The sequence below is a fragment of the Vicia villosa genome, linkage group LG3 (genome assembly GCF_029867415.1).
Source record: "Vicia villosa cultivar HV-30 ecotype Madison, WI linkage group LG3, Vvil1.0, whole genome shotgun sequence".
Taxonomy (NCBI): Eukaryota; Viridiplantae; Streptophyta; class Magnoliopsida; order Fabales; family Fabaceae; genus Vicia; species Vicia villosa.
In genome coordinates, this window is record NC_081182.1 from 188,288,465 (window position 1) to 188,304,173 (window position 15,709).

The 15,709-nt window shown below is 35.0% G+C and overlaps 1 protein-coding gene across 2 annotated transcripts; it reads right to left on the bottom strand.

Moving 5' to 3' along the window:
- Window positions 1-406: 406 nt before the first annotated feature.
- LOC131662687 (telomerase reverse transcriptase) lies at window positions 407-14,549 on the bottom strand. 2 transcript variants are annotated; one of them, XM_058932537.1, is made up of 12 exons: window positions 14,197-14,549; window positions 13,106-13,186; window positions 7,361-7,426; window positions 7,086-7,257; window positions 6,167-6,609; window positions 5,426-5,552; window positions 5,046-5,190; window positions 4,217-4,355; window positions 2,836-4,062; window positions 1,610-2,148; window positions 1,159-1,431; window positions 407-953 (listed from the first exon to the last, which is right to left on the bottom strand). In XM_058932537.1, exons 1-12 carry the CDS (start codon window positions 14,494-14,496, stop codon window positions 680-682), a joined length of 3,786 nt encoding a protein of 1,261 aa, XP_058788520.1. In that variant the 5' UTR covers window positions 14,497-14,549; the 3' UTR covers window positions 407-679. The 2 variants fall into 2 exon arrangements, with proteins under 2 accessions (XP_058788520.1, XP_058788519.1); XM_058932536.1 differs by having other exon boundaries at window positions 5,426-5,558.
- Between the last annotated feature and the right edge of the window lie 1,160 nt (window positions 14,550-15,709).

Genomic DNA, 15,709 nt, shown 5'->3' on the forward strand with positions numbered 1-15,709 from the left:
TTAATGGAAAGATGAAGATGAAATGAAAAGCATAAGTCAAATAAAAGTATGATTATAAGGAAAAAATTTGGGGTATGACAATAACATCTCGCTCTATTATTTCTTCATATTTATTTTGAAAAATAAAATGACCCTCAAAATGTTTGGTGACAGAAATACCTAAAAAATAACTAAGGACTCTAATCCTTCATGGAGAATTCAAAACTCAATTGTGCCATAATAGATTCATGATGAGTGTTAGACGATGCAACAAGAATAATATCATCCACATACAGAAGAATATAGGTGGTGTTATTGCCATGATGATATATAAATAGAGAATAATCAGAAACACTGTTATTCTAATACTTATTATACTGAGTTTTGTTGCATGCATGGATAACCATTTTAAATTTTGTACCAATTTTGCATTCACACATGGTTTAGATCAAATATGTATACAATATTACAATGGTAGAAGTATATGCATTTGATATGCAATTTAAAACAAAAGGTAAAACAATGCAAGCTTTCAACATTCACTAGACTACCGCATTCAAATCTAGTTTTTCGTCTTCAATGTTTTTTCTTCCACATTTCAACTTGATACCACATTTACTCTTACATGATACAAAGCCAAGTGCTCAAAAAAGATTAATATGAAATAACTAGTTTGATCATCACTACTTACTCATAGGAACTAATACTTGATTTTCCACAACAAAGAAGAATTTTCGGAATCAACAGCATACTTTAGTTCAGGTGACACACTCCCAGAAATTCTATGTGACAACAACTTTAACTTCAAAACGGCAAGCAACTTCTTATGACGCGATTCCTTTCTCTGTAACACTTGTATAAAAGCATGAAATCCAAGCCATTCAACCTCTCCGTTCTTCAATTTGAGAATTGGCCGGATGCTAGAATTCAGACGCATGGAATGCATTCTTCTCTTAATCAGCATGTGCATGTATCTGGTAGTTGAAAAATGAAAGAAAACACAACTGACTAAGGATTACAAGTTCTAAAATTGAAGTATAAAGAGAGAAATACATAGGGTACTACTCTCTTTGGTCGTTTTTCGTGTTTCTTTCTCATTGGCGTCATGGGATAAGTTAATAGAATCAACAGAAAATGAATTGGCAATAGCAGTTCAACAGAATGATACTGCATCCATACCTCAAAGATTTCTGAATAATGTCCGAACAATATCTTTTGTGAAGTTTGCAAACGAACGATAGGTCACGGATGTAACAATGAAACTTCATTGCACATATCAAAAACATTTGATAAATATTTAATCTGACAACTTCTGCTGAATTGATATTTGAATCGAAGAACAAAGGATGGCATTTAGGTCTTAGAAAGAAACGCAACTTCTCCTTTAGACGAGTGCCTGGTTTGTCTTGCCAGCAAACAGTGAGCGTCGAGCTTAAATGGTTATTTAAGTACCTGTTTCAAATACAAAATTAGTTATTCCAAGAAAAAGGATCCAAATAAAATCACATTATGAATACACTTAACACTAGAAAGCTTTTAACAATAACAAAAGACTTTTCCAACTAAGTAACAAAAGTATACACATTATATGCCAATAAGATCAATCAAAGTGCTTCAAATAGAGATTAACTTTGTGTAATCAGCCTGAATTTCCATAGTGGAGCAATTGATAAGAAGACCACTCCATGGAACGAATGAAGTAGCACTGTCTTTGCCCACATAAACCCTGTTCAATGAGGAATCTGGTGTTTGTTCTACATCAAAGTTTGCACCAAACTTTTTCTCATTCATGTAGCAGTTGTAACCACGAAACCCTCTTTTCATCCTGGAGAAAAAACTGGCAGCCTGCTTCTTTGAGTTTGATATAAAAAAGAAGTCATCAATAAATCGCATTAGCAAATAACATGGTGATGAGTCACCACTATCAGTTTGAACAGAGTTATTCTCCTTGCAATTGTCGGATTCAAGTGTCTTTTGAAAGAATGGAAATATCACATTCTTCTCCAAATGCCCGTAATACAAGGAGCAAAGCAAAGATGACAAAATTCCTCCCTGGGATATACCAACACCTTGCAAGTAAAACTTTCTATCAAACTGAAGCACATTGTGCTTCACATGTTCTGTTAGATATGAAAATAACAAGTTCTTTTTCACATTCCTCTGCCGCTCCTACGATATATTCAAATGGTAAAAGTGAGAATAGGAGCTTTTCCTTAACTTTAATCTGTTTTAGAGAATTTACTATAATATCTTTTTCAAAAGTAAAGAAACACTAATATGTTAAAGCTTGAGCAATTTGGATTACAAGCGGCCTTGCCCCCATTAGTTAATTATCAACCATATAATCAAAAATATTTCTAACACTATTTAAGTGTCAAATCTTCCTAATTATGGTAAGTGCTAACAGAGAGGCAATATTTACTTCCATCTCCTTTTGGAATCTCTTAGCTTGGTTTCTAGTAATCATACGCACTTCTTGTCCTTGGGCTTCTTGGAGGTCCTTGTCATTGAGTCTCTTATATTGATATGATCAATTTGAGACTTCTAAATATGGTTTTGAGAATGAGGGGCCTTGCTATGCTTTGATGACTTGACTCAATTTCTCTCATGATAATGATCATTCCAATTATCTAGCTAAGCTATTTTACTAGTAACTGTATCTGACTTAATCAGCACCCCAAAACTGTCTTCACGACCATTGTTTTTGGGGGAGCTCAATTTTTGGTAAGGAAAAGTTTCAAAAATCTTGTTATATATAATATGTACGAGGAAAAGTACAAGACATTTAAATTTGAATAATCAAACTCATTATGTGATACAACAAAACAGAATGCATGACAAAATGTGCAAATGAACCTGATTAACAAAAACGCCATGCCGTGATGAAGCAAATGATCTGAACTGTGTATGGCCAGTGTTGCCTGATTCATCTAGCAGAGTAAATTGCTTTTGAACCCACAAAGATTTCTTTGTGCAAATAACTTGATCATACTGTTTGAGATAATATTGACTTTTCCAAAGAATATCTTTCATTATGCCAAGCAGCTTCTCCTGATCAACAGAATCAAATGCTTTCAAAACATCAGAGGTGACAATGAATAAAGAAGACATAGGTGTCAATCCCTTCTTCTGGCTAACCAAAAATGGGCAGAGTCTTCTATAAATATCATTGTAATCAAATACTGAAGAACCTAGCCTCTGAGGCTCTTTGAACTGAATTCCTTTGAGAATAGTATGGGCATCACGAAGAACATAATTCACAGGTCGGTAATACTCAAACTTAATTTTCTGATGTTTTTCTTTCCTTTTAGTTATGCAATATGGAAAACCCATAGTGGACTCGGCTAATGGCAATCTTGAAGAACCTTTGAGATTTGCCACCATCCTTACTCCATTTTCTTTAGGTTGAAGTCTGAGCTTTGAAAATCCAAATGGTCTACTCCTAAGAATATTATGCAAGGCCACATCATCCAAGTGACTATAGCTACAGTCTTTGAGGTAAGCAATAGTGGTTTTAATCAACTTCTCCCAAATTGGTTTTTTATAGTAGTAAATGTCTTGTTTCCCATGCTCACTTTCAGTAACATAGAAGTTTGCTTGCACCAAAGGCACAACCAGAAAAGAATAATACCAGAAGATCCACTTCTCCAGAAGCTTACGTTTGACACCTTGCACATCACTGTTCAAATTTCTGAATTCTCTATGCAGAACTTTATCATGTTCTTCTAAATACTTCAGAATCCCAGCATATTGACTACTCAAGAAATACTTATTTGACAGGAACGGAAACCTTGATATTTTTAGTTCATGCAAACATAGCTTTAAAGGGAATTTTTCAAATTTCCGCAACTGTATGAACTTGGAAATATTTCTCCTCATTACTCTCCAATTGGAAGGAGTACCTAGTAATTCAGAAGGAAGTAAACTCCGAGAAACAGCCCATATGAAGGATACTACTTGACTTTTTGAGCAGCTAGACTTAACTGCCTCTCGTTGTGAATCTATTACTTCCACATTATTTGTGCAATGTTGAGTACCAAACTCCTGAGATTTCTTATTTACATTTGTCTCTGATACATAGTCCTATAGTCAAAAAAATCCGATAAGTACCACATTTATTAAGATGAAATAATAATTGCAACGTAAAAAAGGTAAAAAAAAGTTTCTTGTAACCTTGATGACATTGTAAAACTTCTTGACATAACCAAAATAATAAAAATTTGGAGAAAAATAATACCTGAAGTCTGGAGGTAGATATTTCATCTGTATGTTGATCCAATGATGGAACAACACAATGCTTATCCAAGAACTTTGCAGGCTGGCAACACCTTGCCCTACGAATGATATTCTTAAACCATTTTACAAGAGAGTGATACCTACAAAAGCAGTGCAATTATTACAATTTTGGAAGAATAAGAGCCTAGTCATTGAATTTGAATATTAACACTAAAAAAAGCTTATAATCTTTCTTGGAATATTGTGTTTCATCATAAATTCAACTAATAAGAATATGAACGATTTTGATATGTTTCTTATTCGTACATCATGTCAATACACATTTTATTTTATGTACAAGAAAGCGAGGAACCATATCCAAGATTATTGATTGAAATTTATGTGTTAAAAGTCTGATTTTTATGTGCTAAGTTTTGGAGCTAGGTTTTCAATTTGTATGTTAATCCAGTTAGGGAACAACGCAGTGCTTATCCGAGAGCTTTGTATGCTGGCAGACTTTATCCTACAAATGAGATAATTAAACCACTTAACAATAGAGTGATATCTAAAAACTCATTGCAATTATAACAAGTTCAAAGAAATGTGAGCTTCTTTATTGAATTTGAAATGTTGAGTGCTAATACTTTCAAAAGGCTTATTATCAGTCCGATGATATTGAGCTTTATCACGAATTTAACTAAAAATTTGAATGATTTTGATATTTTTCTTAATTATGAGTACAAAATGCATGGTAAATGGTAATGAACTAGGGATCCTGTGCATAGTAAACTTAAAAGCATCCTAACATTTTGTCAAATGCTTTTTAATTAAAAGGACCAGCCTGAACTTACAGGCATGCCGAGTCAATGAGACATGAACCACTGCTGTGGGAACATGGCATTGGCTGAGCACCGTCATTTACATCTGAGAAGCCAAAAACATTGCCAATGAGATATTTGGAAGAAGCCAGATTTGGCTTTAAGGAATGTAAAATATCTGAAGATAATTTGTGAAGGAAATACTTAGAAGAAAGAACAGTATAGCTTAATGAAATTATAACACATACAATGTTGTCCTTTGGAACATGAACTGGGGAAAATGGTTCTGAAAGAACTCCGAAAACAATTTACACTTGTGCTTGTAAAAATAATTGAAATGGGAAGAATAAATAAAATATCATTTCAAGGTGGGCATGTACACCATGTTAGATTCAAAACTCAATGGTGGATACGTTTGTTCGGAAGAACTGAGATTGAAGACTCCAGATTGTAGAAGATGTATTTCCTATTGATATCAGTCCGCTTGGGAACAGTTGGAAGAGAATGTAAGATGACACAGCAAGAACATTTATGCAACATCTGCAGCTACACAGCATATAAGTATGATGTGATAACACGGTATAAATTATATCTGCGAGAAAGTGTATGCTATTGAATCAAAAGGAAAATTACCATTGATGAAGATTGAAAAAGAAGCCCACACTGTTATCTTATATATTTCACTACTGATAACTTGGGCTAATGTGACATATCAATCAATCATCAAGATTTCACTATTTCCGCCCCCTTTATCATAAAAATGTTCCATAAGAAAAATATATATACATTAAAAAATCATTTTTTTTCTACTGCTATGTAATAAGAAATTTTATGATGATGATAATATCTATCAGTGGCTTCATCCAGACAGGTTAGTTTTCCTTGCTTATTTGTGAGCTCTATTCTGGGATATTAAAAGGAAAAGCTTGCAAAAGGATTGAGTAGATCTTTTTACAAACATTTTCCTTTTTCTCGTTTCTGATGTTTGTAAGTTTATGAAGATCATACACTAGGTTTATTTCCTTTTCTAGAGACAAAATTTTCTTTCTATAAAAGTATATGCAAATGTAGCATAAAATATCGAATTCCTACCCATATTTCAAAACAACGTTGGAAAGTAGCTTTCACAATATTTCACATAAACAATTTGTCACCTTTTCATGACAGCTTAAGTTGGTGTTGTCATGCTGTTGATTAGCAGGCATGTCACCTGTATTAGTAGGAAGCAAATTGCATTGAATATTTAGATTATCTTCTTCGGCAGTTGATTGCTTCTGCTTTTTGCATTTACGCCTCTTCCAACTACATGGCCTAGATCGCTTCCCAGTCCTAGTTGTAATACAATTCAAGTCTGATTTCCCTTCTAACTCTGACTTCTTTATAACAGTAGCAGCTCTAGTAGACTTAGGAGCTTCAGAGGCACTGACATCATAACTCCTGCTCCCATGATTCCTACTCAATTGCATTGAAGACTCATCCGTCGAACCTAGATTACTAGCAAAGCTAACAAGGCCATTGGCATTGCAAGAAATACGGCGCTTTTGATTTTGTACTGTTGTGTCATCAACGTCAGCAGATCTTTTTCTCTTTTGTGCTTCTGTTTCAAACATTAACCCGTTATTATGGCAACATTATTCATTCCAATAACCAAGAGGCAAAAGAAAAAATTTTGCTATGTTGCTCAAACATACATGACATAAATGATTGTCAGAAAAGAAGCCAAAAGATAGCAATAACATTTATCAGAATAACAAATGAAGGGAAGTGTCACCAATTCGTGAATTATCAAGTTACTGATACATTTTAGACATTGCAGCAGTTAATGACTGGACATGTAATTTTAATTGGTCATTATAGTATAGTAATCAACAGTTTGGCAATATGGCAATATGAATACAAGGATAGAAGTCCATGAGATTAAAAACAAAACATTACAGCTTAAAGAAACCAGAGGAAATTAAATATACCAGATGCATATCTTTTCTTCTGGCAATAAGAAAAACTATCTTCAAAGAGAAAGTGCATAATGTTTACTGAGATCACAGAATATCATAGATGAAGGGTTCTTATTACCGCATTTATGAAGCGAAGAATGCTGATTGTCAAATTTTGATGAACACTTCTTCAACATATCAAAGCATAGACGGCTGATTGGAGGACCTCCCACCTGGTAGTGTTTTCCATGGGAAGCTGGCAAGAATATTGATGTATACTTTAGTAGGTAAACCATTAAATCATCCCCAACCTGCATGCGTACAAATTTTTATCTAATTTTTATAAGAGAATGAAAAAAATAACATCATACAAATAGATATATTTTTTAAAAAGATCTTGATATATTTACATACCCTACTTAACAAAAGACACCAAGATGCACAGGATAAGAGGTCCACATTAGGGCTTTTACATGTGCTCTGCATGTTGATAGCAAACCAGTAGTTAAGATAGAATCTACTCAGTTCGGAAGGAAAGGGGAGAATCTAACTCAATGCAACTGAACGAGATACTGAGTAGCTATTAAAAGTTAGTTAGGCTGCAGCCATATAAGGACAGGTTAATTGACAGAAACAATGAATTTTAAAATCAGAAAGTGTAGTGAGGAAAGGCCAGGACAAGGTCCAGGACTATTGAATTCCTCAAAAGCTACTGAAAAAAAATCATCACCTAGGAATTGGTAGCATGGAACAATCATTTTACTCGGTGTGGTCAAATAGCTGCTATAGTAGTGCTCCAGTACTATAGCGTAGCCGAATTTGAACAACTTGCAATTATTCCTGTTGAAGTTGGCATTTGTGAGTTTGTTTGAAGTCCCACATTGCTTAGGTTCCCGGACAAATATGTGAGGACAACCTCACCTTTTGAGCTAGCTTTTGAGGTTGAGATCCAAGCATATTTAACATGGTATCAGAGCCGGGTTAAGGACTGCAATGTGGGCGTTTGGCCCATGCCCACGCTAGGCGTGAGGGTGGGTGTTGAAGTTGGCATTTGTGAGTTTGTTTTGAACTGCTAGTAATAATAGAATCAGAAGAAAGAGAGTAAAAAGGAATATGTTCAAGGAAAACAACATGACGAGAAACATACAATTTCTTTGCACCAGGATCATAACAACGATAACCCTTTTGGCCATCCCCATAACCAAGAAAAACACATATAGCAGAACGAGAAGACAACTTGCTACGTTCTACTTGTGGGCGAAGGACAAAACAAGTAGAACCAAACACTTTCAAAGAGGAATAATCAGGGATAGAGTTATACAATTTTTCAAAGGGAGACAAACCTGATGTGAGAGAAGATGGAATTCTATTAATAACATGAACAGCAGTAAGAACAGCTTCACCCCAAAATTCACTAGGAACCGAAGCAGACAACAAAAGAGAACGAGCAGTCTCAATAATATGACGATGTTTCCTTTCAGCAACTCCATTCTGTTGCGGTGTATCAGTACAAGATGTTTGATGAATTGTACCATCAAAAGCAAGCAATTCAGAGAATTTATTAGAGGTATATTCACCACCTAAATCACAACGGAAGCACTTTATAACAACATTATGCTGAGTCTTAACCATAGCACGAAACATACAATAAATTTCAAAAAATTCAGAACGATTTTTCATAAGATAAACCCAACAATAACGAGTATAGTCATCAATAAACGAAACATAATATCTAGATCCACCCTTAGTAAGAAGCGGTGATGGACCCCATACATCAGAGTGAATTAAATCAAACGGTGCATATGAAATGGAAACACTTTTACTAAATGGTAAAGCTGAAAATTTAGCAAGTTTACAACCACAACAGTCTGAGATATCACTGGTTTGTAACTTTCCTAAGGCTCCAGTAGAAGCCAAATACTTTAATCTAGAAGCAGAGACATGTCCAAGACGGTAATGCCATAAATAAAAACTAGAAGACGAAGAATTCAAACGAAAAGAAGATAATAAATCAGTTGTGGAAGTAGAAGTTGAGGCTGCAGTATCTGAGACTTTCAACTCATCCAAAACATAAAGTCCCCCTTGTCTACGGCCTGTCCCAATCAGCCTCCCGGAATGAGGATCCTGCACACAACAGGAAGTGGAAGAAAACATAACTGAGTAACCAGAATCACACAATTGACTAACAGAAACAAGACTCAAAGTGAGGTTAGGAATATAATAAACATCAGAAAATGAAAAATTAGGTGTGGAGACAGAGCCAATGCCTGCTAATGGCATATCAGTGCCATCAGCAGTCATAACTGACATAGATGATGTAGTATTCAAGGACACAAATGATTTTGCATCATATGACATATGGTGTGATGCTCCAGAGTCAAGAATACATATGGAAGGAGATATACCTGACAAACAAGAAGAGTTCAAACCTTTATTAGAGGAGGCAGACATGGCACGTGACTGAGTAGCAAGAAGCTTTTGGAGTTGCTCTGCAATATCAGATATTTGAGAAGTAGTCTCTGATGGATAACCATGATCAAAACCAGAACCAATGGTAGTAGGAGCAACAGCAGCCACATTAGATGATCGACTAGTGAAATTTTTCTTATTTCCTTTCAACAATTTGGGGCACTGTGCTTTCCAATGACCTTTCTCCTTACAAAAAGCACATTCATCACTACCCAATCCAACTCTACCTTGAGGTTTTCCTTTGTGAATTGGAGCAACAAAAACAGACGGAGGAGTGGGGAGAACTCCTTTATTTGGAATCAAACTGGAGTGGGACTTGAGTCTTATTTCTTCTGCCAAAAATTCATTAAAAACTGAATCAACATTGGGAAGAGGGTTACGATGCAAAATACCCCCACGAAGTCCCTCAAAATCATCCCTAAGCGCCATCAAAAATTGAACCAAACGCTGCTCTTCTCTTTGATCAGTGTACGCCTTGACAACTTTCAATTCAGTCGATTCCATAAGAGCCAATTGATCCCACAAATTACTCATAGCTGAATAGAATTCCTGAATAGTCATATTATTCTGTTTCAGAGCTCTAATGTCACTCTCCAGCTGGTATCGTTTTGCAAAATTAGATTGAGCAAACAAACGTTTCAAATGGTCCCAAACCTCCTTAGCAGTATCATATTTTGCCAATTGCACACCTATTGACTGAGAAACAGAATTATTGATCCAAGTAAGGATCTTAGAATTACTAACATCCCATGTTTCCAACTCTTTTGCATATTTTGCTTCATCCTTTTTATCTGTAGGTTTAACAGAGGTTCCATCAACATACCTCCACATCCTTTTTCCTTTCAAAAAATTTTTCATCACGTAACTCCAATAAGAATAATTTTCTCCATTGAGTTGAACACTAACAGACTGAAGAGAATCATCTTTATCATTACTCATTGTAATTAATTATGAAGTAACAAAAACACCACAATTAAAGAAAATATCAAATAAAATTAGTCCCAAAAAAACAATACTGTCACGTCAATGCATCCAAAAAATATTCCTTCTCCCAATTATCAATTTGTTTTATCAATCATACCATTATGAAACAAGTACCAGTAGCTTCATAAACAACATGAAAGATGACGTGATGAATATTTTATAGGAACAGTGAGAAAACAAGTAAACATTACCAAACCATGCTCATTTTGGCCAATACCGTAAAGCCAACCATAGGAAGTTTTCGCTAAAAAAAAACTGTACCGCCACCACTTCAATAAATCAACACCGAAAAAAAAAATATGTGGCCACTTTGACTGTAGATCCAAAATTTAACCGAGCTCTTTGATACCATGTTAACAATAGTAAACGTATACAAACATAGAGAATGAGAAAGACTTGTTGATTTAGGGTTCCAAAATAGAATGAACACACTAAACTGAAGAATAAGGGTTACACCAGAGTATAAATATTAAATGTTAGAAAAGACTAAACTACCCTTACAAAGATACAATAAAATAATATGATAATATTATTAACAAGCTCCACGAGCATGGTTTGAGAAGTTTACCACTGTGATTACATCTATTGGCTTTCGCTCTAGTGATCATGATTCTGCTTTGTTTGTCAAGAATACTTATCATGGTCGAATTTTACTCTCACTATATGTTGATGATATGATTATTACAGGTGATGATATGGATGGAATTAATGATTTGAAATTAGAGTTAGCAAAACAGTTTGAGATGAAGGACTTAGGCACTCTGCGCTACTTCTTGGGCATTGAAGTTGCCTACTCTCCTAGAGGCTATCTTCTCTCTCAATCCAAGTATATTGCCAACATTCTTGAACAGACTCGTCTTTCTGATACTAGAATAGCAGATAGTCCTCTTGAGTTGAATGTGAAATATGCTCCATCTGATGGTGTTCCTCTGCCAGATCCCACCTTATATCGTACTTTAGTTGGCAGTCTGGTGTACCTTACAATTACTAGACCAGATATTGCTTATGTTGTTCATGTTGTTAGTCAGTTTGTTGTTTCTCCTACTACAGTGCATTGGGGAGCTGTTCTTCGCATATGTCGTTATCTTCGGGGAACTCAGTTTCAGAGCCTTCTCTTTCCCTCATCGTCCTCATTGGAACTTCGTGCTTATTCAGATGCGGATTGGGCTGGCGACCCCACAGATCGTAAGTCTACCACAGGCTTTTGTGTCTTTCTTGGAGATTCTCTTATTTCTTGGAAGAGTAAGAAACAAGATATTGTCTCTCGTTCTTCTACAGAAGCTGAGTATCGTGCTATGGCATCCACCACTACAGAAATAGTTTGGTTGCGTTGGTTACTTTCTGATATGGGCATCACTCTTTCTGAACCAACGCCTATGTATTGTGATAACAAGAGTGCAACTCAAATTGCCCACAACTCGGTCTTTCATGAACGTACCAAACACATTGAGATTGATTGTCACTTTACTCGTCATCATCTTCAGCATGGGACAATTACTCTACCGTTTGTCTCCTCCGTTTTGCAGATTGCTGATTTGTTTACGAAGACGCATTCCATTAAACGTTTTCGTTTTCTAATTGACAAACTCTCGATGCTCTCTGCTAATGCATCTTGAGTTTGAGGGGAGATGTTAGATATTATTATTATTGTTAATAATATTATCATATTATTTTATTGTATCTTTGTAAGGGTAGTTTAGTCTTTTCTAACATTTAATATTTATACTCTGGTGTAACCCTTATTCTTCAGTTTAGTGTGTTCATTCTATTTTGGAACCCTAAATCAACAAGTCTTTCTCATTCTCTATGTTTGTATACGTTTACTATTGTTAACAATTCCGTGATACATTATTAAGTAAAAGTGTTGTCAAATTGCAATGACATTGACTCTATAGGATTACAGCATGGCGGAATTTGGGCAAATTGCTATTTTCCACGATTGACAACAGAGTTTTCCTCTATTCTGCTTTATAGATATTTCTCCCTCAGTCTGGTGAACCAACTCTATCACAGATAAACAAAATCGTTATTTGAGAAATGAATGAATGTAAAACCATTAACCAAAAGAATATATCACATTAGTCTTCATTATAACTCTAAAGATAGTTCACGTTTTAATTCACCAATGCACTTCAAGTAACCTTCCATTTTCAGGGTTACAAAAGACATCTAATATCTTGATAACATATTACAGTATCTTAGAGCTTCCTCTTATAATGGGAATGATAATGAACTCTAGAATATCTGCTGATTATATTATAAATTAAGGAGAAGCTTGAGATTACACACATTGTTACATGCTTGCACATCAATTGTTAAAAGACATGTTAACAAAATTCATCAAAAAGTATGCAGACTTATGGCATGCATCGGCACAAGAGTCACTCGTCTCACGGTTAATAATCAGTAACCAAAGTTGAAAATTTCAGGACTAACAATTCAGCAACTAATAAAACAAATCAATCTCAGTATAACCAAATGAAGAGTCACTGCATTACAATCTCTAGAAATAGCTTATCCAACTTTAAGAATACTCTCGTAATGGCAAAAACAGATCATTTCTATAAGAACAAACAATCAAAAGATTCCATTATACAAACAGCAATTGAAACAACATAACCAAATAAAGGCGTTAAATTAAAAAGTGGAACAGATAAGCAACAAAATTGTATACCGGTACAAAAAAAGAGAGAATAGGCTGCTTACTCTATTATAACCAGAGCATAACACATTGGCAGAGGCTGGGTCCTCTGGATCCATTATCAATTCAATAATGCTCTTCACAATCTGAAAGCAAAAAACTGAAATTCCTAAAGCATCCATTCCAGTCTCGAGACTTCAACTAAAAAAAATAATCCACAATAGAACGGGAGGAAAACAAATATATTTTCACAATCAAGGAACTTAAAACATTTCTTAATCTAGGAGTTCCAGGGATCATATTTTAGCTATTAACTTAACATACTATCAAGTATCAACAAACATTTGCTTATTAAAAACACTTCTTAAGCTAAAAAGAACTTAAGTCAAAAACAATCAAAAGCTCAAAACAAATAAGTAAGGAAATAAAGCACTTAAAGCCTTAGAAAATAAACATTTCCAGCTTTCATAAAAATTAAAACAAAATCACAAGCAAAAATAAAAGTGAAAAATGCATATCAAATTATCGAAAGCTAAGAAAAGCCTTTTATATTCCGCGAGATACTTAAAAAAAAACTATTACATCAAAAGAAAAGTTTTAAAAAAATGCTCGTTACCACAAAAACGGCCGCGAATAGTAATCACATACATACGCTGACACCATAATAATTTTAAAAAATAATCAACGACTCTAAAGAAATAATAATCACTTATAACTATGAAACATGGAAATTGACACTAACACGTCCTGACACTCATACTCGACACCAGTATTAAAAAATAATCACCGACACTATAGAAATAATAATCACTTATAACTATGAAGCATGAAACTGACACTAACAAGTCCTGACACTCATACATACCTCGACACAGTAATAATTTGAAAAAATGAATAAATTAAAGGCAATCACAACACAAGTGTCGGTGTTGCTTTCGGTCTCGGACACTGACACCGACACAGATACACATTTTCTGGAGGTGTCGATGCTAGTGAGCTTATAAATAAACTATGCAAAACGTTTTCTAATTTCTTAAATAAACCTAATCTAACCTAAACCTAAAACACTAAACTCTAATCAATGTAAAACCTGATTTTAAGCATGAAAAAACAAAACCGAAGAAGAACAAAAAAAGTACTCCATATATAACGAAACCTGATACTGAGAGCAATGAGAATGCGGGATGAAAAAGCGAATAGGAGGAGCGTTCTCCGAAACGACGACGTAACAGTTGGCCAGAAGTTTACGGTAATCAGAAGGATCGTTCGGTCTGAGAAGAAACGAAATGGCGTCGGAGGTACAGCCGAGACAACGGCGGCCTTTGCAGTGACAGAGATCGGGGGACGGAGATGGAGACGGAAGGAGTGAAAGGATGGTTTGTGAGAGGGTTCGTGCTCGGTTTCGGAAGAGACGCCATAGTACGCCGGGGACTTTTTGTTTCCGTTTTCTTCGCATTTTCCCGGGAAAATTGAAGACGAGAAGGTTTTTGAAAATGAGTAGATGGAATGGTTTTGATGGAATTGTCTTTGCGGTTTTATTGGAAGAGTAAAATTTTGATATAGTGGAAATTATTGAGGGTGTTTTTGTCTTTGCAGGTTTATTGGAAAAGTAAAGTTAAGAACTGCATTAATGAGATGCAATGAGAACAGCATGCGCAATTTGACCTACTTTCTCTAAAGCTAAGGATGTCAACCATTAATTTCAAATGTAGCTAGAAAAAATTGAGGATAATTTTTTTATTAAAATCCTATGGGAAAAATCTCCCGCGAAAATTCCAAAATACATAAAAAAAAAAATTAGATTTTGGAGATGTTCCGAAAAAAATCTCAAAAATTAGGATTTTGGAGTTTTCAGCGCGGGTGTCCAAGAAGACTAGGGGGTCAATAGAGAAATTCTCAAAATTGAGTTATATATTAAATAAAAAAATTAGTACTGTAGTAGATTTTTTTAAACAAAAGGTTATTATTTGTAATTATTTCATTAAACTTATAAATAAATGATCTTTGAGGAAGTCGTTTGAATTAGATACGGTAATGTTGGGTAAGCGCTCAAAGCAGGGTTGAGCACTCCAGATAAGGATAGTCGTCTAAAGCGTATTGTAGGTTGCGCGGTAGGGTTTGGGTCTTAAATTCATTATTTGCCTCATTTAACATATGTGGCATGTGAGGTGTCCAACGAAGGAATAACGGTATGGAAATATCAATTAAAGGAAAAATCACCTCCTCCACGTTTTAAGGGAGAATCAATTCCCTTTCTTTTTATGTTGTTGATCGAAAATGACACAATTGTTTTCTCTTCGAATCTAACCCATGGATCCATTATAAGTATCACAACCTCAAAATGGGAAAGGTCATTCACTAATTACCTATAACCCTAATAGTTATACACTAACTCTTAAGAGAAATATACATACACTCTCACAATCTATATGTGAGGATAATCTATCTTAATCACTATACTTTAACAAGTACAACTAACGTTCACCATGGGTCACACTTGTTGAGAATCAAGTGTGAGAAAGAAGTCTCACATTGGTTAGAAAATGGAAGAATGAACACTTTATAAGCGAGAGAACCCATACACCTATCACCTTAAAGTTTTAGGTGGACAAGTGGTGTGTCTCTCACAAAAGTGTGTCCCAAGTTAAAATTCTCCCTCGTTGGCCCCC

Excerpts from the sequence above, each read along its gene's own strand:
- LOC131662687 (XM_058932536.1), bottom strand. The coding sequence starts at position 14,496 with ATGCGAAGAAAACGGAAACAAAAAGTCCCCGGCGTACTATGGCGTCTC. Across the intron at positions 6,610-7,085 it reads TTCTTCGCTTCATAAATGCG|AAGCACAAAAGAGAAAAAGA; the intron begins GTAATAAGAACC and ends TGTTTGAAACAG. Across the intron at positions 954-1,158 it reads ATTATTCAGAAATCTTTGAG|ATACATGCACATGCTGATTA; the intron begins GTATGGATGCAG and ends TTCAACTACCAG.